Consider the following 22,814-nt stretch of genomic DNA (forward strand, 5'->3'; position numbering starts at 1 on the left):
GAAGGAAGGCTCTGTGATCTGCTTCTCCAAGGTCACAGCCTTCGAACCCTGTGTGACATATGGGGGCCCAAAGAGTTGGAATTGATTCAACAGCAACCAACCACATCACATCAAACTCTTCACGGTCATGCATACATCGCACTGGGCTGGTCTGCTAGGAAAGGTCTCTTTTAAGTGTTAAAAAGCTGTCACTTGGCTGAACTATGACGTGCTTTTACTTGGGCCAGGGGATCTTCAATCATCTCGCATCGATGCATAATCCAGACAGTGAATCATGACGGTGAAGGCAGACCCAGTGTCCTTAAATTACGGTCCTGGTGAAGAGCGTAGAGTGCACCAGGGACGAGCAGAAGAAAGAGCAAATCTGTGTTGGAAGAAGCACAGCCCACGTGCTCCTCAGAGTGGAGGTGGTGGGACTTCAGCTCACATGCCTCGGGCACGTCATCAGAGGGACCAGTCCCTGGAGAAAGACATCCTTTTGGTAAGTAGCTGTTGTCGTTATGTGGCGTTGAGTCTGAACGCGCTCATAGCTGGACCCTCCAGTGCGTTTTCAAGGCTATCAATTGCAGGAGAGAATACCCATCATTCCCCGGCTGAGATACAGCTGGTGGATTCCAACCACCTTCCTTTGGGTTGGCAGGATAGCGTCTTGCCAGGAGGCTACCAGAGGCCTTCCTCAGAACAGCTCCACACACTCAGCAGTGTTGGTCACACAGACACTCATCTCAGAAGATACAAGGGTCAACAAAAACAAAGACGACGACCGACCTCCTACCAGATGCACAGGTTTGGGGGGCTGATCCCGGGGCTCAGGCAGCAACGAGGAGGTGGGCCCAGGGCCTGGGAGTGTTTCCTTCTAGAGCACACAGGGTCCCCAGGATGACAAGAAGCCCAATGGCTCCTGGCAGCAACAGGAACAGAATACCATGGGCCTGTGTTTCTGATTTATTATTTTTTTTTTACCAGAGATAAAATAAGTGTGAGGTCCTTGAAACCCATCAGGCCAAATCCGCCTCAGTCCGCCTATTCAGAGCTGCACCCTCACGAGGCCAAGCTCCCCCGCTGCATGGTCTCCAAGGGCTCCTCTCCAGAAGGACAGGGACAGCGGCAGGACACAACAGTGTGACAAACCCGCTTCCAGAGAGAAGCATTTGGCTCCCTGTGTAAGTCATAAAAAACAACCAGTCTGAACATGCAATTTGTCTCAAGAGGCAGGCACTGCAATTCCATCATGTAATTAAACCCCCACGAGAGTTGTAAAGAAATTCCATCACCGCTCGCAGGAAAGCATCAATGATATGCTTTCCAGCAACGTCCCCAGAGCCTCTAAATGTCCTTCGAGGGCTGTTTACTCTGACTCTGCCTGCTGAGGGCTGGCGGCTCCGTTCTGCACTTGGCCTGATGCATACCACGCTCTCAAGGGCACCTCTCTTTCTCAGCCACCAAAAATGCCCTCCTGGGCTGGCAGGGAGAGGAGAGGAGCACTTGACCTTTGCGAAGCTCGCGTTGTTGATGGGAAGCGCTCTGTTGTTTTGTATTATCTGCGCCAGGCTCCGCAGTCCCGTCAGGAAACGAGTCAGTGAGGCCCCGCGTTTGCTGTTGTGGTTGTTTTTATCCATACTGTGTTCTTCCACACGATGGGAATGAGATTTGTTAATAAAGTGAAATCGGTACAGACAATTTAAGTCATTATTAATGGAGAACTTGATCGGAGGAAGCAAAATGTTTTGATGTTTTGTTAAATGAGGTGTGCTGTGCTAACATTGTTATTCAGAGAAAAAGCGAAGATGCTGGGACGTTTGTGAGATTAATGTCTGTGTGAGCAACACTGCTGAGTGTGGGAAGACGTCCTGACGGCTCGCAGAACGCCTTAGCCTCCGTGTGTGTGTGTGTGTGAGAGAGACAGACAGACAGACAGACACACAGACACACAGACACACAGACACACAGACACACAGACACGTGCGGGATGGAAACTGGTGGCTGTTAGCAGTTGAACCAGGAATTGACAGGGAAACATGGGTGTACGTCCAGTGTCTGACCGGGGGTTTCTGTGTCAGTTGACATTGATGTGTGTACGCTGGGTGACACTGGGTGATGTGCATGGCCATTTACAGAAAACCATTCATCCAGGAAGAACAAAACTGACTCTTGTCTCTGTTGGTTGCCATCACGTCAGCTCCAGCCCCCTGAGACGCATGTCTCAGTGGAACGAAACATCGTCCAGTCCTGCGCCTACGCCATTGTCATGGCCGTGCAATGTCTGTGTCCATTCTGGGGCTGTAGTTCCCGTCCATCCCATGGAGGACTTCCGTCGGGTTCCCTGAACCTCAGCTTTATCACATATGGTTCTTCCCTGATGACAGGCACAAAGTGTTCTCGTCGTGTTGTTGTTGTTATTGTTAGGTGCCATTGAGGACAATTCATAGTGATTCTATGAATAAAAGATCTGAACCCTGTTCTATTCTGCACCATCCTGACATGACACACAAGAGCCCACTGCAGCAGTCACCAGGTCAATCTACCTGGTTGAGAACCTTCTTCTCCTTCACCAACCCTCCACCCTTCCCAGCATCATGTCCTTCTCCAAGGAACAGTCCCTCCTAGCAACATGCCCAAAGTATGTGAGGTGAAGCCACATCATCCTTGCAGCCACACCATCTCCAAAACATGTCTGCTGTTCTCTTGGCCGCCCATGGGGGGTTCAGTGCTCTTCTCCAACAATTCTTCTCCAGTTCAAAGGCATCAACTCTTTTTCTGCCATCCTTATTGATTGCTGTTGTTGTTGTTATGTGCTGTCGAGTTGCTTGCAACTTATAGTAACCCTGTGTACAACAGCCCTAAACCCTGCTCTATCCTGCGCCAATCTTACTGTCTCTGACACACCTACCTCCTTTATCCCAGTCACTAAATCAATCCATCTCATCGAGGGTCTTCTTCTTTTGCACTGTACCTCACCCTCCCAAGCATGACGTCCATCTCCAAGGACCGGTCCCTCCTTACAACATGTCCCAAGTATGTTAGAGGAAGTCTCAGAGTCCTTGCCTCCAAGGAACAGCCTAGTCTCATCCTCTCTAGAACAAACCTAGTTTGTTCTCCTAGCAGTCCATGGTATATTCAACACTTTTCTCAAACAACACAGCTCAAAGGCATCAATCGTCGTACCATTAATTCAGTTCTGACTAATCGCAACCCTCCAATCATGTCAAACCCCCTCATTGAGGGCTCCTTTTCCTCTGTCCCTTTCCTTCACCAGGCACGACGCCCTTCTCCAAGAAGCTGCCCTTCTCCAAGAAGCCGCCCCTGTTGATAATGTGATCAGAATGGGTGAGCTGAATCTCACCATCCTTGCACCTCTGACTCAACTCCTTCCAAAGCAAAGCTGCTCCTTCTTCTGGCATCCATGGTATACCCAGCATTCTTTGCCAAAACTGTGATACAATACATCATTGAGTTCACGATTGTTGCTTCCATGAGTGTTGATTATAGATCCAAAGAAAAGGAAATCCTTGGCAGTTTCAATCTTTCCCCCAATTATCTTGATGTTGCTTATTGATCCAAAGCAAGACAGTGCCTCACTCTCTTACTGCTAAGGGCACCCCAGGGGTGTCTATTCTAGGGCAGAATTATTCATTCTCCTGACGGCCTATGTCATAATGAGCATATTCCACCAGCATCACAGAACCAATGCACCAATGCTGTTCCGTCTCCTTTATTCCGTGCCCAGCACCTGCGGGCATGTGTCTCCATCGAAAAGACCGCAGCTTGGATCAGGCACATCTTAGTCATCAAGTGACATCATGGTTTTTTAGACAAAACTGACCAGGACAGCAATGTACATCACCATGTTGACGAACATGTGTGCAAACAGGGTTCCGTGTTGCCTGCAAGGCCTCCAACGTCATGCCCTACCCTGTCCCGTCCTTGGACTTGGGCTCACAGCCTCTGGTGGAAGGCAGATCATTGCCAATGACTAGGAAATCATTCACCCAAAGATACAAGGAAGCTGGGCAGCGTCCTGTAAATGCACAGCTCTCCTTCCTAACCGACTCCCAGGAGCTTCGGAGGAACAGGAAACGCTGCCATCCGGCTGCCTGGACCCCATTTCGCACCCAGCTGGAGGTCCGCAGACAGCGGCAGGCAGCTCAGACTCCAGACATCGTGAAGAAACAACAATCATTCGTCAACTCGATGACAGGGAGCGAAGATCCCTCCTATCACAAGAAAGTCATAATCGCCACTCGAGCACTATCGACTGTATATCCCATTATCATTTCAAGGTGATTGTAGATTTGCATCTCATTTGATACAGAGGTAAAAACTCCCTGTCATTAATGACCTGTGTCTCAATCCTCAATCATCAACAGCTGGGTTTTTTATATCCTTCAGACAAAATACTATGCTTAATCCCAACCAGATTTTTTTAAAAAAAAAACAACAACAAACCAATTCTGTTCAAATCAAATTGCCTACTTACACAATAAAGATGCCCATCACCAGTAATTTTTAAAAAAGAAGAATTTTAGACAAACAAATCCGGTTGCCTGCTTGGTCAGTAGTGCGTCGGGGTCTAATCTCTCAGCCATCAGAAGAACGGGCTATCTTCTTCTGCATCAGTTTTTGGCTATCACTGAATCCACTCTGCACTCTTCAATAAAAGGCCACAAAAGTTAGATTTGGGTAGTACTTTGTCACAGTCCATCTGTACAATCAAAGTCCCTCTATTAGCTGTTGTTCTGGGTCCTTTCTGACTCCAGGCACCCTTTAAGAGCAAAACCCTGACACACACCCAGATCAGGCAGTTGCTAATCCATTGTCTAATCTCAGCCCTGTTCTGAACTCTGCCACTGTCATTGGAGGAGGGAGGGAAAGCGGCTCTGGGCCTTGCCCACTCCTCAGTCCAAGTGGCGGTATTTAAAGGAAACCTGTTGTCTCTGTCTGCAGTCTCCAATGTGTCCTGGGTGAACTTGTGATTATCTCAGGCTTGGTATTGTTGGGTTTTTTTTAATAATAGAGATTTCATAACATTAAAAGAACGAAACCCTGCCTCGTGCCACATTGTCTCACCTTCTCCCCGTCACTCCTGTGCTGTAAGCTCAGCGCTACCTGTGTCATCCATCCTCAGAAAGTCATCTTCTTTTTCTTTGACCCTCTAGTTTTCCAAGCATGATGTCCATCTCTGTGGACTGACCCCTCCTGATAACATGCCCAAAGTATATGAAACAGAGATTCTCCAACCTGACTTTTAAGAAGCAAGAAATGCAGTAGACCCTGTAAGACACTCATTAAGATTGTCACCAACCTAGTGTATGGTCTGCAAACAAATTAACCAACAAGGAAAAATTAAACAAGCCAGTCAGACCATCCATGTTCAAGCAGGGCAGACAGGATGGACAGAGGAGGGTTTGAGGGAGAACATGGACACTCTCAGGAACCCCAAGGGGACCGCAGGTTCTACGAAGCCAAAGGTATCAATGAGGAAGGGGGCCTCACTGACACCTCCGTGACCAGAGTTACTTGGACAGGCATGCATGAATATTTGACAGCCAACCAGAAGCCAGTTGCCCTCATTCCTGTTCTGGCTCTCAGGGACCCTGTAGTATAGACCAGAGCCACCCCGTAGCTTTCCAAGGCCGTTCTCTTTGCAGAAGCTCATTGTCATGACTTCCTCTCACAATCAAGTGATTTGCTGCCTTCATGTCACTTAAATTTTGGCATAAGTATCAACATACACCAAACACCTCAAACCACTGGACTTAAAAAACAAGAGAGAGAGAATGTTCAAGAACCAGAACCATGAGCATGAGTGGCAGCTGGAGTCACATGAGTCACAGGGCGGTTGGATCCCATGAGCCTTTCAGGGGTTGGGTATCAAAGTTGGCATGGAGCACTGATTGACTCGAACAATGGCTTCAGTCTGGGGAGATCTTCTGGAATCCTGCTTATACCAGGTGCCATGTCCCCCTCAATCTGACACACTGCCTTTGTGTGCTCATTCAAGCATTCACTGAAACGTCTGTTCTTGTACAGAACGAGAATCGAGGGAGAGTCCAAGACCTTCCTTCAGAGCTCTGCCTTTCAACCTCCCTGGACATCTGCAGCACCCAAGAGGTGTCCACTGACCTGGGACCCAGACAGCACCACAGCCCAGCCCATTGAAAGCTTTCCGTTTCGAAAACTCCCCAGTGATGACAAAAAGTGATGGTGACACTTGTTCTCACATTCTTTGGACATGTTATTAGAGAAACCCGTTTCTGGAGAAAAACATCACACCCGGGAAAGCAGAGAGGCAACGGGCAGAGAAAGACCCTCCACAAGATGGATTGAAGCCATGGCTGGAACAAAGGCAGTGGACACGGCAATGACTGCGGACAGTGAGGGCTGGTGGTGTTCCGTTGTACATGGAGGGTTGTGCGTCAGAAACAGCCGGCCGGCTCCCAGCAACATCACAAAAGGTTCAGTAATGTGGTGAAGATGAGATTCAGAGTCGACGTTCTTCTGTTGTGCATGCAGGCCGGTGAGTCGGAACCAGCCGGCCGGCTCCCAGCAACATCACAAAAGGTTCGGTAATGTGGTGAAGTTGAGACTCGGAGCCGAGAAGCTCCATGTGCGCTAAATCTCCAGGCTCAGCTAGCCAGCATCCCTCACGTGTGTTGTTGTTGGTCACTGTTGAGTTGATTTCAACCCTTTACTTCACGTGACGGGGAAGAACTTCTCCATAGAGTTTGTTCTTTTGTTTCCCGAGCTGTAATGTCTATGGGAGCAAATCACCTGACCTTCCTCCCTCAGAACCCTGGGTGAGTTTGAACCACCAGCCTTTGGACCAGCAGCCAAACAGTTAGCCATCATATCACCAAGGCTCCTTAAGACAGACTCATGCTTTTTTTCCTATTTTCTCTAAAAGTTTATCGTAACACCTGCTGTTCCAGGCTGATGTATGCCTCCTCCCCGTCTGCCTCCCCTCTCCAGGTAGACGAAATGAAAAGAAAGTTGTTTGCATGTGTCTTGACTATTCTGGGGATCTACATAGCTCCAGCTGCCCTCACACCCTCTTCCAATAACCCTGAACCAACCTACTCATAACCTGCTTGGAGTCTCACCAAGGGTGTGTGTTGATCCCACCAGCCTGAAAAAGTGGAATCATTTTCCAATCAGAAAATAGAGCACCGGTCTCCTGGCCCATTTTCCATGTTACTAATACTCATCACAAATGATGGTCATTGTTCTGCCACTTCATGTTCTATTTATCCCTGGAAGACAAAGACTTTGTTTTTATAAACTCAGTGCTCAGGTCTGCAATTCATAGGGTCACTATGAGTCATCTACGACTCAACAGCACTTAACAATAATAACAACGACAACATAGAGAGAGCTACGTTGGCCTAGTGGACAGAAAGTTATGCTACCAAGACCAAGATGGGTGATTTTAATCTGTGGCACTCAAGCCTGGTTTAAATTGTTTTTTTGTCAAACATACTTCTAAGTGGTGTAGCACTGGTCTGTCCATTTGCTGTACAGAGGTAACTCGTGATTGCTGTGGTGCTAACCACTGTGACACTGATATGTCAAATGTGATAATGGTTACCCATGGTGGACAGTGTTTGGTGGAGCTCCCCGATTAAAACAAGCTTGGAAGCAGGAGTGGCATCCACTTCTGAAATGACTTGCCTCCAGAAACTCTGTGATAGTGTTCAGGTCTTTTGTTCATAAGGTCGCTATGAGTTGTCTACAACTCGACAGCACTTAACAACAACATGTGGGCAGAGCTCTGGGTTGGTTTTAACCAAGCTCACATGATAAAGACAATAAAAGTGATGTGAAAATGACTCAGTTCCAGAAATATATGAACAGACAAAATCAGCGTGTAGCAAGCAAGCAGGTCCCGCCAAGCGACTGAGCTGGGCACCAGTGTTGCCCATGACATCCATGCCCAGAGCGTTCATCGTTCGGCTGGTGGACAGAAAGACTATGGAAGCCTTGTCCGTCAGGTCCAATAGGCACTGATGTGCCCATCCATGAGGCTCTAAAGAGTAAAGGAGGGTTTTACCTCTAAATCCCAAAATTCTAACACACCTGGTTAGTCATGAAATGTCAACATTTCTGCTTCCACTTATAACAACCTCACATACAAAAAACCGAAGCATTCCCTGGCCCCATCCCATCCTCACAAATGTCGCTACACTTGAGGCCACAGTAGCCGCTGTGTTGATCCACTTTCTTAAGTCTCTTTCCCTGACAGTCCATTTTACTAGCATCATGGTTTTGAGTAGAAATGGATTTGATGACACCTCACAACAACGTACCCTAAAACAATAGTACCTGTTCTGTGAGTGCTGGCTGAGTGAGTAGATGATGCATACGCTGGCTTTTAGGTCTGTTTTGCTATTGTTGTTGTTTTTAGCTTTTTATTATAACTGAGTGAAAGTTTACAGAGTAAATTGGTTTTTCGTTCAGCCATTGACACACGTTGTGTTTCATGACATCAACGGCAGCCTCATCTTACACCAGCATTCTCCTGACTCTGGGGTCTGTTTGTTCTCATGGAATAGTTAGACACGGACACTCTTATTCTTGAAAAATGAAAGACAGCTCTCTACTCTGCCCACAGTACTTGGAGTGATGACTACGTCCTGCGTAAGACACCAGTGTGGTCTGTAATAAGCTGTTTTCAGAGTTCTGGCAGAACCAAGCTGGCTTCTCCAATGACAGTTCCCTACCCACTGAAACGAAGCCGCGGCGTTCAGGGAACTGTTGACAAATATCAACTGGAAAAGCTAAATTTAGTGCCGCGCTCCAGAGCCTTTATCCCCGGGGCTTGCGTCTCATAAACTATCCGCTTCTAAAAAGAACCTATGACAAATGACATCAGGTACGAAAGAATTCTTCTTCAGTTTGAAGTGAAATGAGAACTCAAGTTGGATCCTATTACAGTCGTGCATGAATAAATCCTTCAGAAATTTATCTAATTACAAACAATCAGTCTAAGAAAAATAATAGGGCAAAATGGCTAGGCTTCTCGAAATGAAATATCCAAAGAGCTTAATAATGCTCTGAAATGAATGAAGCAACTACAGAATAGTTTCAAGGGAAAAGGTGGGAGGGAGAATAGATGGGACTATAACTCCTGATTTCATCTGAGGTGAAAGAAACCTTCACAAGAGAAGCCAGCTCCAGAGCACAGCTGTTTGTCACTCTACGTCCACAAGTGCATTTTATGTTCATCAAGGTTATCATCCACTCCTTCCAACATCGCATGTGTCTTCTTCAGCACTCTATCTGCGGCACCCAGCCATGTTCTGGGCACACAATACAACCTAAAAATAAACCCGCTTCCATTGAGGTTTTGCCAACTCTGTGTATTACAGTTCAGAACAAGTCACAGGCCCGTGTTTACTGTCAGGAATCTCCCCAGAGTACCAATGAGCAGTGATGTCAATTTAAAGACTAAGGTGCACCTGATCTAAGCCATGGACTTCTTACTTGTTTGCTATGCATCTGAAAGCTGGACAACATTTCTTCATATCCTGTTCCCATACTGCAATTGCATTATTCACCTTTTTCTTGTTGAGATGCTATAATATTCTATAAATTTTAAATCTAAGTCCCTTATCAGGTATGTCATTGCCAAATATATTTCCCAGTCTGCTTCACCAATGAAGACATTCAGATGGCTAACAAACACATGAAGAAATGTTCAAAATCCCTAGCTCTAAGAGAGCTTCAAATCAAAACAGCTGTGAGACATCATCTCTCTCCAGCAACAAAAGCAAATTTCCACAGGGCAGCACACAACAAATGCTGGCAAGGTTGTAGAGAGATTGGAACTCTTATTCATCAAATGTAAAATGGTACAACCACTCTAGAAGGTGATCTGGCACTTTCTCAGAATGTTTGAAATAGAAATATCATTTGACCCAGCAATTCCATTACTGGGAATATACCCTAAATTCAGAGCAGTGACTCAAACAGATTATATGCACATCCATGGTTATTGCTGTGTTATTCACAATAGCAAAGAGATGGAAGCAGCCCAAGAGCCCATCAAGAAGTGAATGGGTAGAAAACTATGATTATATTGACACAATGGAATATTATGCAGCATTGGAAAAAATTAACTCATAAAACTTACACAACATGGGTGAGCTTGGAGGACTTTATGCCAAGTGAAATATCTCAGTCACAACAGGACAAATACTGCATAACACCACCCTCATAAAATAGGACTGACATGGGGGAGGTTATATGAATATGAAAAGAGTAGATAGATAACAAGCACTTCATTGGAACAAATGAGAGGAAGAACTGTCTAAAAGGAGAATATAATTTGGCATTACATGCATGACAACAATCTGAAACAAGAGGTCCACTACAAAGTGAACCAGGCAGGGAGAAGGGAAGCAAAGCAGAGGGACAAAATGTGCAACAGTGAATGAATAAAAAATAAATAACTAAAAGTGGACAATTTCTAAGGATGACAGAGGAAGAATTGGTGTTTTGAGTTGTGGTGTTGAATAAGAGTATTGAATATCTCATGAGTTTTCACAAGAACAAACAAGTCTGTCTTGGAGAAGGGGAAACCAAGTTGCTTCTTAAAGGCCAGGATGGTGAAACTCCGTCTTACGCGCTTTGGATACGTTGTTAGGAGGGGCTGTTCCTTGGAGAAGGACATCCTGCTTGGAAAGGTGTAGGGTCAGTGTAAGAGAGGAAGAACCTGGACTAGACGGGCGGATTGATGCAGTGACTACAGCAATGGACTCAGGTGTGGCAGAGATTGTGAGGACAGCACAGAATAGCACAGGATTCCGATCTATTGTCGTAGGTTGCTGAGTCTGCTTGACTCACCTCTCAAGGACATCGAACAAAAACAAGAGGAACAACATTGTGATCTGGGTGAAACCTCACAGAATAGGTTCTCTAGTCAACCATTCACACATTTCCTTTGACATTGATTACAGTCCCCACATAGTAGCAAATACTTCCCACTCCCTCGCTGTGCTCCCTGCTTCCTGTACCTTCCTGCCTTCTGCGCTTCCTCCCTTGCAAAAGCTACACTTTGGATCTCGCAGGGTTGATTGTTCTAAATCACGTGTACCCCATTCAGCATAATTTTTAATCTTATCAGCCTGTCCATTTGTTGGCTGAGATCTAAGCCACGATGGTGTGTTCAATGTCACAGCACTCTCCCACCTCACCCCTGGGTTCCCCATTTCCATTCATCCTAAGCCACTGTGGCTGGTTCAATGTCATAGCACTCTTCTACTTCCTCCCTTCCCTGGGTTCCCCATTCCCATTTGTCCTTCTTTTCTGCTTTCTGAGCTTTTGTTTTGGATAAAAGTGGTCCTTCTGGTCTCATGGGGTTGATAGTTCTGAGAAGTGTGTTCTTTGCACTGTAGATGGTCACTTCTTAGACCTGACTACTGTTTACGTGAAAGTGGACCCTAGGAGTGGGGATGAAGGGTGGGGGTTCACGTCAATTGTGAAGGGTGTCTAAGGCACACAGCCCCAGGGCTTCCACCAGTCTCTACCAGGCCAGTAAGTGTGTGGTCTTTTTTTAGGACATTTGAATTTTAGAATTATTCTCCGATTTGGTCCAGAACCGTCCACGCTCCCAGCCTGGGCAGCCATTAGAGGGAACAGTGTGTCCCCTAGCTCTTCTGGTCTCGGGTCGCTGGCAGCTGAGGGTCCAGTGGTTCATTTGTCCTGGGGACTTAGTGTCCCCTGGAATCTTTTCTTCACTGTCAGGACATGGGGAAACTAACCATTTGTGTCTTAGATGGCCCAATACAAGCTTTCAAGACCCCTGTGATGCTCAGGCTAGACAATTGAGGACCTAGAGCGCTATGTTGGAGACCATGTCATGCCAGTTGACATAGCCGTCCCTTGAGACTATGGCTGGTCCCACACCCCCATGTCCAGTGAGCCCCCTTACCAGTAAGCCCCCATGCCCCAGGAGCCACCTCACACCCCATCAACCTCCATGCCTTATGAGCCCCCCATACCATGTGGGCCCTCATGCCCAGTGAGTCCCCCACATCCCATGAGACCCTCATGCCTCGTGAGGCCCCACCTCCAATGAGTCATTTCAGGGCTTTTGGTTAGGCCCAAGTAGCTTTCAGAACTTTGCCCTCTCGCCATCTGCTCTACTGGCTGGATAACTGTGTAGAAACACCCTCTATAAGCCTCCATGTGGTCGGGGGCGTGTTTGCTACCCTCTCCCCACCTCCCCACGCCTGTGCGTCTGTTTGGGCAGCCTCTCGGGTCTGTTGCTGTTGCAGGGCTGTGCACGAAACTTCATTTGCCTGTGTTGTCTGTCAGCTGACACACCTCTTGGGGTTCAGGCCAGTCCACGCACAGGTGTTTGTGCTTATCCATCAGACACGTCGCAAGCGCCCAGACGCCTGTGCAGAACGGAACTGCAGGAGAAAATGCATCTTTCTCCTCCCTCTCCTGAAGCCTCTCCAGGGCCCCCACTGCTGTGGAAACTCTCCCCAAAGAAGACATCCCACACACTGGGTGACTCTTCAGAACCAAGAGCCTAGCTGGAGGTGGACAGCTTTGGGGGCTTAGAGCGCGGGGGGGGCATCCGGGATGGCTCTGTATGCAGAGGAGGTGAAGAGAGGGTGGGAGTGACAGACTCTCAGAAGCTCAGACGTGGAAAGCCCTGACAAGCCCCATTCTCAGGCCCCAAATCTTTCTGTTTGTTCCGTGCTGGTGTGTGTTTGATGTGGCTGATCCTGGACACAGGTTCTAAGAGTCAGAGCCTCGTGGGGGTGGAGGACTCCGGGTTTCACACAGCCCCGGCCAAGTCTCCCCAGGAGTAAACTCTGGAGTGCGCCACACAGCTCATCCTGTCTGCCCTCCCAGGCATCCCGGCCTCCAGCCTGTGCCACGTACAACTGCTCCTCACCTGGGTAAGGCCAGGGACTCTGCCACTCACCTCGCCAACCAGCTCATCTTCCTGTGGGGTGGGGAAGAGAGAGGTGCACTGGAAAGAAAATATGGGAATTGTTATTGTCTATGGTATAATTTTTCTAAGGGAGCCAATTTGAATGTTATAAAGCTCTGAACTAAATTGTAGTAAACAATTAGCATTACAGGTAATGAGCACTGAGCTGGTGGCACGACAGGTGAGTGCTTGACTGCTAAGCAAAAGGTTGGTGGTTTGAACCCACTAGAGGCTCAACAGGGGAAAGGCCTGGGGATAGGCACCATAACGGTGGCTGCTGTTGCTGTTATTGTTGTTGGGTGCAGGCGGGTCAACTAAACCCTTAGGGACGTTGTGAGCAGCAGATCTGAGCCTTGCACTGTCCTGTGGTGTCCTCGTCGTCTCTACCACACTCCAGCCCACTGCACCGGTCACTGTGCCAGTCACTGTACCGGTCACTGCATCGGTCACTGTACCAGAGACTGTGCCAGTCACTGTACCAGTCACTGTACCGGTCACTGTGCCAGTCTTCATGCAAGGTCTCCCTCTCTTTCACTCAGCGCCCACCTTTCCCAGAATAATATCTTCCTCCATAAGAGAAAACATACCCAAGTAAATGAGACAAAATTTAATGATAATTACAGCCGAGAAATTCCTGATGGGCTGCTCTGCTCTCTACTCACTCGGGGTCGGATGAGGGAAAGCGTCCATGGGCACCTGAGATCACACAGTCCAAAGGACTCACTGGTGGTTTGCGGGAGGCGGCTCTCTCTTCGTTAAGAGGACCTGGGCTTCAGTCCCAGCCTGCTCACCTCGCTCCTGTGCGCGGCTGTGATTCTGAGCTGTGTCAGTGGAACTTCCAGACTGAGACTAGAAGACAAGGCCTGCCATTCCACTTCTCAAAACCAGCCAGTGAAATCCCCGTGGGTCCCGAAGGTCTAGTCCCCACAGCGCTGGCCAGGACTGGGCAAGGGTTCAGTCTCTGGGTGTGGGGGCAGGACGGGCGGGAGCCAGTTCCACAGCTGCTAGAGGCAAAGCGCCATCGTGAGTAAGAATGAACGGTTTTGAAACTGTACTCCTTCTGGGAAAACCGCAACAAACTCACTGCTGTGAGTCATTTCTGACTCAGTGAAGCTCTTGGGCAGAATGGCGCTGCCCACAGGGCTCTGAGGCTGTAAATCTTTCCAGAAGGAAGCAGGCAGTCTCACCTTTCCCCCCTGGAGGGGCTGGTGGATTAGAACCGCTGACTCTCCAGTTAGCAGCCTGATGCACAATGTCCTCCGCCACCAGGATCCTCTCAGTGGTTTCAGGTCACAGTCAATTATGAGACTTACCCCGCTCACTGTGGGGTCTGCACCAGCATCCCTCACCCCTGGACCAGGAATCCACTTCTATAAAGAACCCACATCTACTGCCTTCCAGTCAGTCCACTCACAGGACCCTGTGGGTCAGAGGAGAGCTGCCCATGGAGTGTCCAAGGCTGCGTATCTTTACGGAAGCAAACGGCCTCAATGTTCTCCCTCAGAGCAGGTGGTGGGTTGAAACTGCCCACCTGCTAGGTTTGCAGTCGAGCACCTAACCCGTTATGCCACCAGGTACCCGTATAAAGAGCCAGGGGAACTCTCTTGCTTTCCAGACCACGGGGTCTCAGTCACATCTACCTGATTTTGCTACTAAGTGCATAAGGTCATACACCTGTGGGCACGAGGTCATACATGACACACACGTGTGCATTAGTCCACAAGTGGCACACGTGTGTGCATGAATGAGACCACAGGTGATACACGTATGTGCATGAGGTCACAGACAGCATAGCTGTGTGCCTTAGTTCAGAGGCGGCACGCACATGTACCTAAGTCACAGGTGGCACACAGGTGTGCACGACATCACAGGTGCCACACATATTTACATGAGGTCACAGATGGCACACGTGCACCAGGTCACAGGTAGCACACAGGTGTGCACCAAGTCACAGGTGCGACGCGTATTTACGTATTTACGTGAGGTCAGAGATGAATGAACTTAGTGCTGTCTGCATCTCTTCTACGATGGATTTGTTCACTCTGCCCGCCCACAGTCTACTCACTATTCTTCACCTACATCATGGCTCACATCCGTTCACTCACCTGCATTCTTCTTCACTGTCCAGCATTCACACTCACAACGCTTCACGGATTTGTGCGTCACCCTTGCACGGGGGCCATGCTAATCTTCCCTGTATCGTTCCAATTTTAGTATATGTGCTGCCAAAGTGAGCACACATCTTTACTTTTTAAGATTTTTCAGGTCTTTTCAGCAAATTCGCCCAGTGCTATTCAGTTTGATCTCTTGATTACCGCTCCCGAGGGTGTGGACTATTGATTCAAGTGCAGCAAACTCTTTGAAATTTTATTTTATCAAAATTGCTTTGTGGTTAATAATCTACTTCCTTCACGAGTTTGTTGCTAGGAAGGAGACAATATAATCATTTCTAAAAAGCAGTCAGAATATCTCATATATGTTTGTGTAAGAATTTTCCCCCCAAATTTTAAATATTATACATCATGGTTTGACTAAGATTTTAGGTCAAATTCAATAAGATATTTCATGAACAAATTTCTTCTATGAAACAGCTTAAGACAGTTTCACTGGTTTCCTAACCAGAGGACTCAATAAGTATTTGTAAAGAGTTTCGGTGACTGGAATATTTACACATTAGTCACTTAACCTAGCCAGGACCGTAGAGCATAAATGCTCTTCAAGGCTCCGTCTGAGAAGACCTGGGAGCACAGATGGTTACGCACGAGATCAGTAGCTTGAACACAGCAGCTGTTCCTTTGAAGGTAGACGAGGAGTCTCCCCCGGTGAAGATCTGTGCCGTAGGAAACCCAGTGGTGGTCCTCCATCATTCAGCATTGGTCTGTGGGGTGGACTGAGGCTACGTATCATGCTTGGTGAAGCAGAGGGCCAACGGGAAAGAGGAAGACCCTCACAAGGTGGGTAGACACTCTGGTTGCAGTAGTGAGTGGGTTTAAACACAAAAAAGATGACTAGCATGGAGCAAACGGACCAGTGTTTGGCTCTGGTGCACACAGGGTCCCAGAACAGCATCTAAAACAGCAACAATCCAGACTAGGAAACCACCAGGTCCGGCAGAGAGCAGATAAGAGGTGTCATGGTCAAGGGCGTGTTTGGTGTCAGATGTGTCGTGGGAGAGTGCTATTTTTTAGATGAACAGATGTCCACTCTGCAGGACCCACATCTGTACAATCACAAGGTGGTGGCCCAGCATGGCAGCCCCTCAGGGGTCACGTGACCCTCCTCGTATCAAGTAACCATTATCACACTGGAGCCCACAGCAGTTATAAATACACCACCATCAAGCCCCAACTGGATGACAACTGAGTAATGACAATAGAAATAGCACACGCACCGTGCGAGCCTCCGGAGAACGCCCAGATCGATTGCATTTGCCATGGGGAGTCAGCCCAAGCCAGCGGCGGTAAAACTTCAGCTCGTCCAGAATCAGGACAAATGGCCTCCCGTTGGGGCTGGGCCCCCCATCCTCCAGTACCACGCTGCCCTGGTCACAGGGGACCTGAGCCACCTTCAGCTCCTCATGGACCAGTTCTTCCAAGATGCCAACGTGGTGATTGAGATTCATAGCGATGAGATGGAGTGGCAGGTGAAGTCACCAGCCACCTTTGGACTCTCAGGTACCCTGTTTCCCCCCAAACTCAGCACTTGAGGAACTGCTGACCCCTCCCAACACCCAAGGCACAGCCAGAAAGGGGTCTGGAGGGAGTGCGCACATGTTCTAAGATGCAGGCTTTGGGAGATGGGAGGTCAGATCGGAAAGGTGGGTCTTTGGGTCAGAACTGCCCTCTGATTCAAGTGTCTGTTCTTAGAGTGTTGTTGGGGTTATCAGTCAGTGCCCAATCCAGGCAGCCTGGGAGGGGCAGAGAGGCTGGCTCTCCCCAAGGGCTGTCAGGACAGCAGGGCCCTGGCATGTTTCGGTGCAGGAGGCCTTTTGAGGAATTCCTGAAGACCCCAGCTGCTGCAGGGGTGAAGTGGGACACAGCCACGTCCACACAGGAGGGGCTGCAGAACCTGGGGGGCCTGAGAATGGCAGGCAAAGGGGCAGAAAAAATTAGTTCTAGCTGTACAGTGGCTAAAGTGTTCTTCTGCTAACTGGAAGATCAGTGGTTCAAATCTACCAGGCACCCCTGGGGAGAGGGACATGGCAGCCTGCTCCTGCAAAGACCTCCAGCAGTGGACGCCACCTGGGCAGTTACCTGTTCTGTACTGCGCTGTGGGTCAGGGTTGACTCCATGTGAAGGGGCTGGTGTTTACGTTTGGATTGTGGACGTTGGTAACTCTTCTCACTTGAACATGGTCGATCTGTGCTGGGCAAGCAGGGTCCCCCAAAATGCAGGAACCCACCACCTCCTCCTGGGGAGACGGTTCAGGGGAGATGCACGCTCAGCCCTGGGCCACTTTGGTGACATGACTTTATCCAGGTGTGCCACATTTACCCAGAGGGTCCATGTGCTGGAAGAAGACCCAAGTGTGAAGGCAGCTCAGTAGACCAGACCTAGAATCTGCAGTCAGGGGCCCAGGGCAGTGCCATCTGACATCCGAGAGCTTGCAGGCAGGGAATGCAGAGGCCCAGCTTCACCTCACACAGGAGGGGAGCCCCAGCCCAGAGAGGGCTATGTAGGTCACAGGGCCGGCTGTGGGGAAGACCAGCAGAACCTTGACTAGACCTGCAGCTCCCAGTGAGGGAGGCCCCAGGCCTGTCGACCCTCCTCTCCTTACCCACCTGATCAGGGTGCAGGCATCCTCTCCAGACAGCTGCCATAGCAACTCACCCAAAAGGCCAAGGGTTCAGCTGTTGTTGTCAGTGGTCACTGCAACTCAGGGCTGCCTCTGTGTAGAGAACTGCCCCTCGGGGAAGGGGTGTTCCTGGTACACTGCACTTGCTCTAACAAATATGTGCTAACTAGCTGTCTGAGCAAGAAATATGTCCTGCACTACAGACGGACAGCCTCAGACACCACTGCGGGATCGCCGGGATCGCCGATGGACAGCCTCAGACACCACAGCAGGATCACCGACGGACACCCTCATACACCACTGCGGGGTCACCGACGGACACCCTCAGACATCACTGCGGGGTCACCGACGGACACCCTCAGACACCACAGCAGGGTCACCGACGGACACCCTCAGACACCACAGCGGTGTCACCGACGGACACTCTCAGACACCACAGCGAGGTCACTGAAGGACACCCTCCGACACCACAGTGAGGTCACTGACGGACACCCTCAGACACCACAACGAGGTCACTGATGGACACCTTCAGACCCCCACTGCGGGGTCACCAACGGACACCCTCAGACACCACTGCAGGGTCACCGACGGACAGCCTCAGACACCCACAGCGGGGTCACCGACGGACACCCTCAGACACCCACAGCGGGGTCACCAACGGACACCCTCAGACACCACAGTGGGGTCACCTATGGACACCCTCAGACACCATAGCAGGGTCACCGACGGACATGCTCAGACCCCCACTGCAGGATCGCTGACAGACACCCTCAGACACCACAGCAGGGGGTCGGAGAGTCAGAACCGGCTCAGCGGCGGGGTGGGGGGGGTGCTTGTTTTATTGGGTTGATTGGCAGGTTGGTTAGTTGCTGGTGGGTGGGTGGGTTGATTGGTCAGCTGGTTGGTTGATTGCTTGTTGGTCAGCTGGCTAGTTGGTTAGAAGGCTGCTTGTTTGCTGGCTTGGCTGGCTGGTAAGTGGGTGGCTGGCTGATAGTTGGTGGCGGGGTGATTAGTTTGTGGCTGGTTAGTTGTTGGCTGGCTGGTTAGCTGGCACCTGGCTGGTTAATTGGTGGCTAGGTGGTTAGTTGGTGACTGGGTGTTCAGTTAGTGGCTGCCTGGTTAATTGTTGGCTGGCTAGTTAGCTGGCACCTGGCTAATTAATTGCTGGCTGCTGGCTGGTTAGTTAGTGGCAAGATGGTTAGTTAGTGGCTGGCTGGTTAGTTGGTGGCAGGATGATTAGTTGGTGGCTGGCTGGCTGGTTAGTTAGTGGCAAGATGGTTAGTTAGTGGCTGGCTGGTTAGTTGGTGGCAGGATGATTAGTTGGTGGCTGGCTGGCTGGTTAGTTGATGGCAAGCTGGTTAGTGGATGGTGGGCTGGTTAGTGGGTGGTTGGCTGGTTAGCTGCTGACTGGTTAATTGCTAGTTGTATGGTTAGTTGGTGCCAGGCTGGTTAGTTGGTGGCTGGAGGGTTAACTGGTGCCAGGCTGGTTAGTGGCTGGCTGGCTGGCTGGCTGGTGGCCGCTTGCTTAAAGTCGGGCACAGGAGCCCTGGTGGCACAGACTCTAGTCTGAGGTCTGTGGGAGGGACTCATCAGCCACTCCAGTGGATAAAGCTGTGACAGTTTGCCCCCACAAAGACCACAGCCTTGGGGACCCCATGTGGTAGCTCTATACTGTCCTATAGTGTTTCTATGAGTCAGAACTGACGTCGAAGGTGTGGGACATCAGATACAGCTTAGTAGCAGAGCAGTCAGGAAGGCATGGAAAGCAGGAACACATGGTGACGTATGGCACACGGGGTACACAGGGGGCAGGGCAGCAGTGGACTTAGAGGAGGTGGGGATGGACGGCGAGCAGGGTGGGAGGAGGTGCGGATGGACGGCGGGCAGGGTGGGAGGAGGTGGGGATGGACGGCAGACAGGGTGGGAGGAGGTGGGGATGGACGGCGGGCAGGGTGGGAGGAGGTGCGGATGGACGGCGGGCAGGATGGACGGCGAGCAGGATGGACTGCGGACAGGGGGGTCATTACTAACTACTCAGATAATCTTCAAGTCGGCTCGTTGTGGTCAAGTTGGAGCCAACACACAGCTGACCTTCCACTGTGTTTTCAGAGGCTGTAAGTCATGCAGAGCAGCTGTGGGGGGTGGGGAGCTGAACCCCCAGAGGCTCCATCTTGGGTTAACAGCACAAGGACCCCCCACCAGAGCTCCCTACTCCAATAACTATTGCTGTTGTGTGCTGTCAAGTCGACTATGACTCATAGGGAACCACTCTGACTCGTACGAACAGCAGCTCTGACCCTTGCCGTATCCTCAGCCAACTTGCTGCACAGAACAGGGGCTGTCAAAGGTGACCGTCGGTGATGAAGGTAGTCTCCCAGGCCAGAGGTCAGAGGATGGAGAGTGACAGGGGAGGGGACAGTGGCTGAATCAACTGCTGTGGAAAGGAGAGGCCAGCCTCCAGTCAGGGCCTTGACATCAAGCTGGGACGGCAGGGTAGGAAGTGGCAGTGCCCTCTGCCCTGTGCCATGCAAAGACAAGGTCCACAATAGCTCTTGATATCAAGTCTGGGATAAAGGGTCCCCATTCAGTGGACCGCTCAGCTTCTGTCCAAAGAGAGAGCGGGTCTGGGGACGGATGTTCAGGGTGTGCTCTGTGTGAGAGGAAGCCATCCACCTTCCTCAGGTGGGGAGCATGTGTCCTATCTGGTGGGAAACGGGCCCAGCCTCAGGCCCTGGGCACTCGCAAGGGCCTGCTGCTTGCTGCCCATGGCCGTCTCCAGGGCACTGGGAAAGGGACCTCAGCTGTAGCCATTTACAGAGCCGATGGGAAGACTTGAGAAAGAAGGGTGGCTGAGCAGAGCTGTTGGGGGCTGAGAGCTCAGCTGCCCAGAGAACAGAGCACCCCTTCTTGTCCTGATGAGTACACTTCACATCTACAGAGGAACATATCCGAGAACCAGAGACCAGGCTATTGTTAGCATCAAGGCCTGTATCCATCACCCTGCATGTCAGAGCCTAGTCTCAAGCAGGGAGGGCAGCTGGCTCTCCCGTTGGACCCTGGGCCCAGTTCACCACCCCTCCACCATCAGGGACCACAGGTCCATCTGCACAAGGGTGGACCAGCCCCCAGCCCTCCAAGGCCCTCTGCAGGCGGCAGGATGCGCTACCTGGAGCTAGGTAATTAACAAGTGGTCTTTCACAGCATCTCAGCATGGGTCCCAGGAAGGAGGTGGCCGGTGCACAGGTCTCCCCCGCCGCTCATTACCGCCCAGTATTGATTCTTCCATCATTACCAGAAGGCATTCCTGCCGGTGAAATCCTGTCCCTTGATCTGCGTTCACTGGGGACCGCACTCCCCCATCCGTAGCACAGCTAACAACCTGCACCGGCCTTTTGAAAGCTCCAAAGTTTTCAGAGAAGTGAAATGGATAACACTGGCTCCATTTTATCCCTCAAGAAAGAGCAACCCCATACACACACGCTGAACCCTAAAAAGCGCAAAGAAACAAACCGGGATTGTGCTGGCTGCTGTCCCCACATCAAAGCGGGTCTGAAATGCAGCTGTCTGAAACGCAGCTGTCACCAAGCCCGGAAATGTTCCCTGCCTTTCCTCCTGCAAACTTGGGATGTGGGTCAGTTTGTTTTGACTGTTTTCCTCTTAATGGCTGTACCAGGTATGCGTAAGGCTCAGCGGAAAGGGGGCCCTGTTCCAGAAAAATCCACAGGCAGTGAGCACCTGTCCTTCCTCCCTTCTGCTGCCTCGCTCACTTGTCCCCACAGTCCCTGCTCTCAGAGTGTCTCCCCCGACCCCCGCTGGGATTCCATATCACCCCACATGAGGGAAAGTAGTGGGGCCCCCACACCCACCTCTCCTCTCTGCACCTCAATCCCTCCATGTACACACACCCTCACTCTTAGCTCTCTGGGGCTTTCTCTCGCGCCTCTGTATTCTTCCTGTGCTGCTCTTTTGAGTTCTGTCTCCATCTGTCTGTCTGTATTCTGTCTGTGTGCCTTCTCTGTCTTTCCCTCATCTCTGTCTGGCTCCCTCTCTCTCTCTCTCTCCACCCCACTCCCTCTCCATTCCTGTGTCCCCTGGCCCCAAACCTCTGGGTCACTGTACCTCTCTTACCTGCCCACCTGATCCCTGGCACCTGAGGGCCACTTTTGTCCCTTGGGCCTCAGTGGACATGTCCCTCCCCAGGCCTCTGGACCCTGGAATACAAGCGGGAGCTGACCACGCCCCTGTGCCTCGCAGCTGCCCGCGGCCGCACCGCCTGCCTGCATCACCTGCTGACCCAGGGCGCCCACCCTGACTCCAGCCCGGGTGGCCGCAGTGCGCTCCACGAGGCCTGCCTGGGTGGCCACACGGCCTGTGCCCGCCTGCTGCTGCACCACCACGCACACCCTGATCTGCTCGACGCCGACGGCCTGGCGCCCCTGCACCTCTGCCGAACGGCCGCCTCATTAGGGTAAGACGCCACCAGGCCTGGGACCCCGGACCCCACAGGGACAACAGAATGCGCCTTGACCCTGCAGGGGACCTGGGCCCCAACCCTTTATCCTCCCACCAATCCTCCCCCCAGTTCCCCAACCCCAGTCAAGGACCCTGTTCCCTGACCCTAACCCCATCCCATGTCCCCTGACCCAGGCCCCCTGGCCCTTGACCCCTGCTTCTGTCCCTAACCCTAGCCCAGCCCCTGTCCCTTGACCCCAGCCCCTCGACCCCGGCTCCCTGTCACCTGTCCCCAGCCCCCTGTTCCCCAGCCCTGGCCCCCTGGCCCTGGCCCTGCCCTCCCCAGCCAGGCTCGCCCATCGCCTGCCCCTGGCCCTGGCCCTGCCCTCCCCAGCCAGGCTCGCCCATCGCCTGCCCCTGGCCCTGGCCCTGCCTCTGTCCCCCGACACGGCTGGGTGGGTCTAATTAGTGCTGATTGCGGTGGGGGAGACGCCACGCGGCGGTAATGAGCGGGTGATCAGGGACCGCAGACAGAATCATGCTAAAAGGCCACTGACAGGGTTGGAGGCTGAAAAATTAGGGTTTTTAATGATAATTTTATGCAGAATAATTGTCACAGTGT

At 50.9% G+C, this 22,814-nt stretch overlaps 1 protein-coding gene across 1 annotated transcript in view; it reads left to right on the forward strand.

Moving 5' to 3' along the window:
- ASB18 (ankyrin repeat and SOCS box containing 18) overlaps nucleotides 1-22,814 on the forward strand; it is an 85,725-nt gene that overhangs the window by 18,310 nt on the left and 44,601 nt on the right. Inside the window, exons 2-3 of the mRNA XM_006893519.1 lie at nucleotides 16,498-16,620; nucleotides 21,941-22,208. Coding sequence (XP_006893581.1) covers nucleotides 16,498-16,620; nucleotides 21,941-22,208 — 391 coding nt within the window. The remainder of the gene's footprint in view (nucleotides 1-16,497; nucleotides 16,621-21,940; nucleotides 22,209-22,814) is intronic.

The sequence above is a fragment of the Elephantulus edwardii genome, unplaced genomic scaffold (genome assembly GCF_000299155.1).
Source record: "Elephantulus edwardii isolate Elephantulus edwardi_28Jun2011 unplaced genomic scaffold, EleEdw1.0 scaffold00127, whole genome shotgun sequence".
In the NCBI taxonomy this organism is placed as follows: Eukaryota; Metazoa; Chordata; class Mammalia; order Macroscelidea; family Macroscelididae; genus Elephantulus; species Elephantulus edwardii.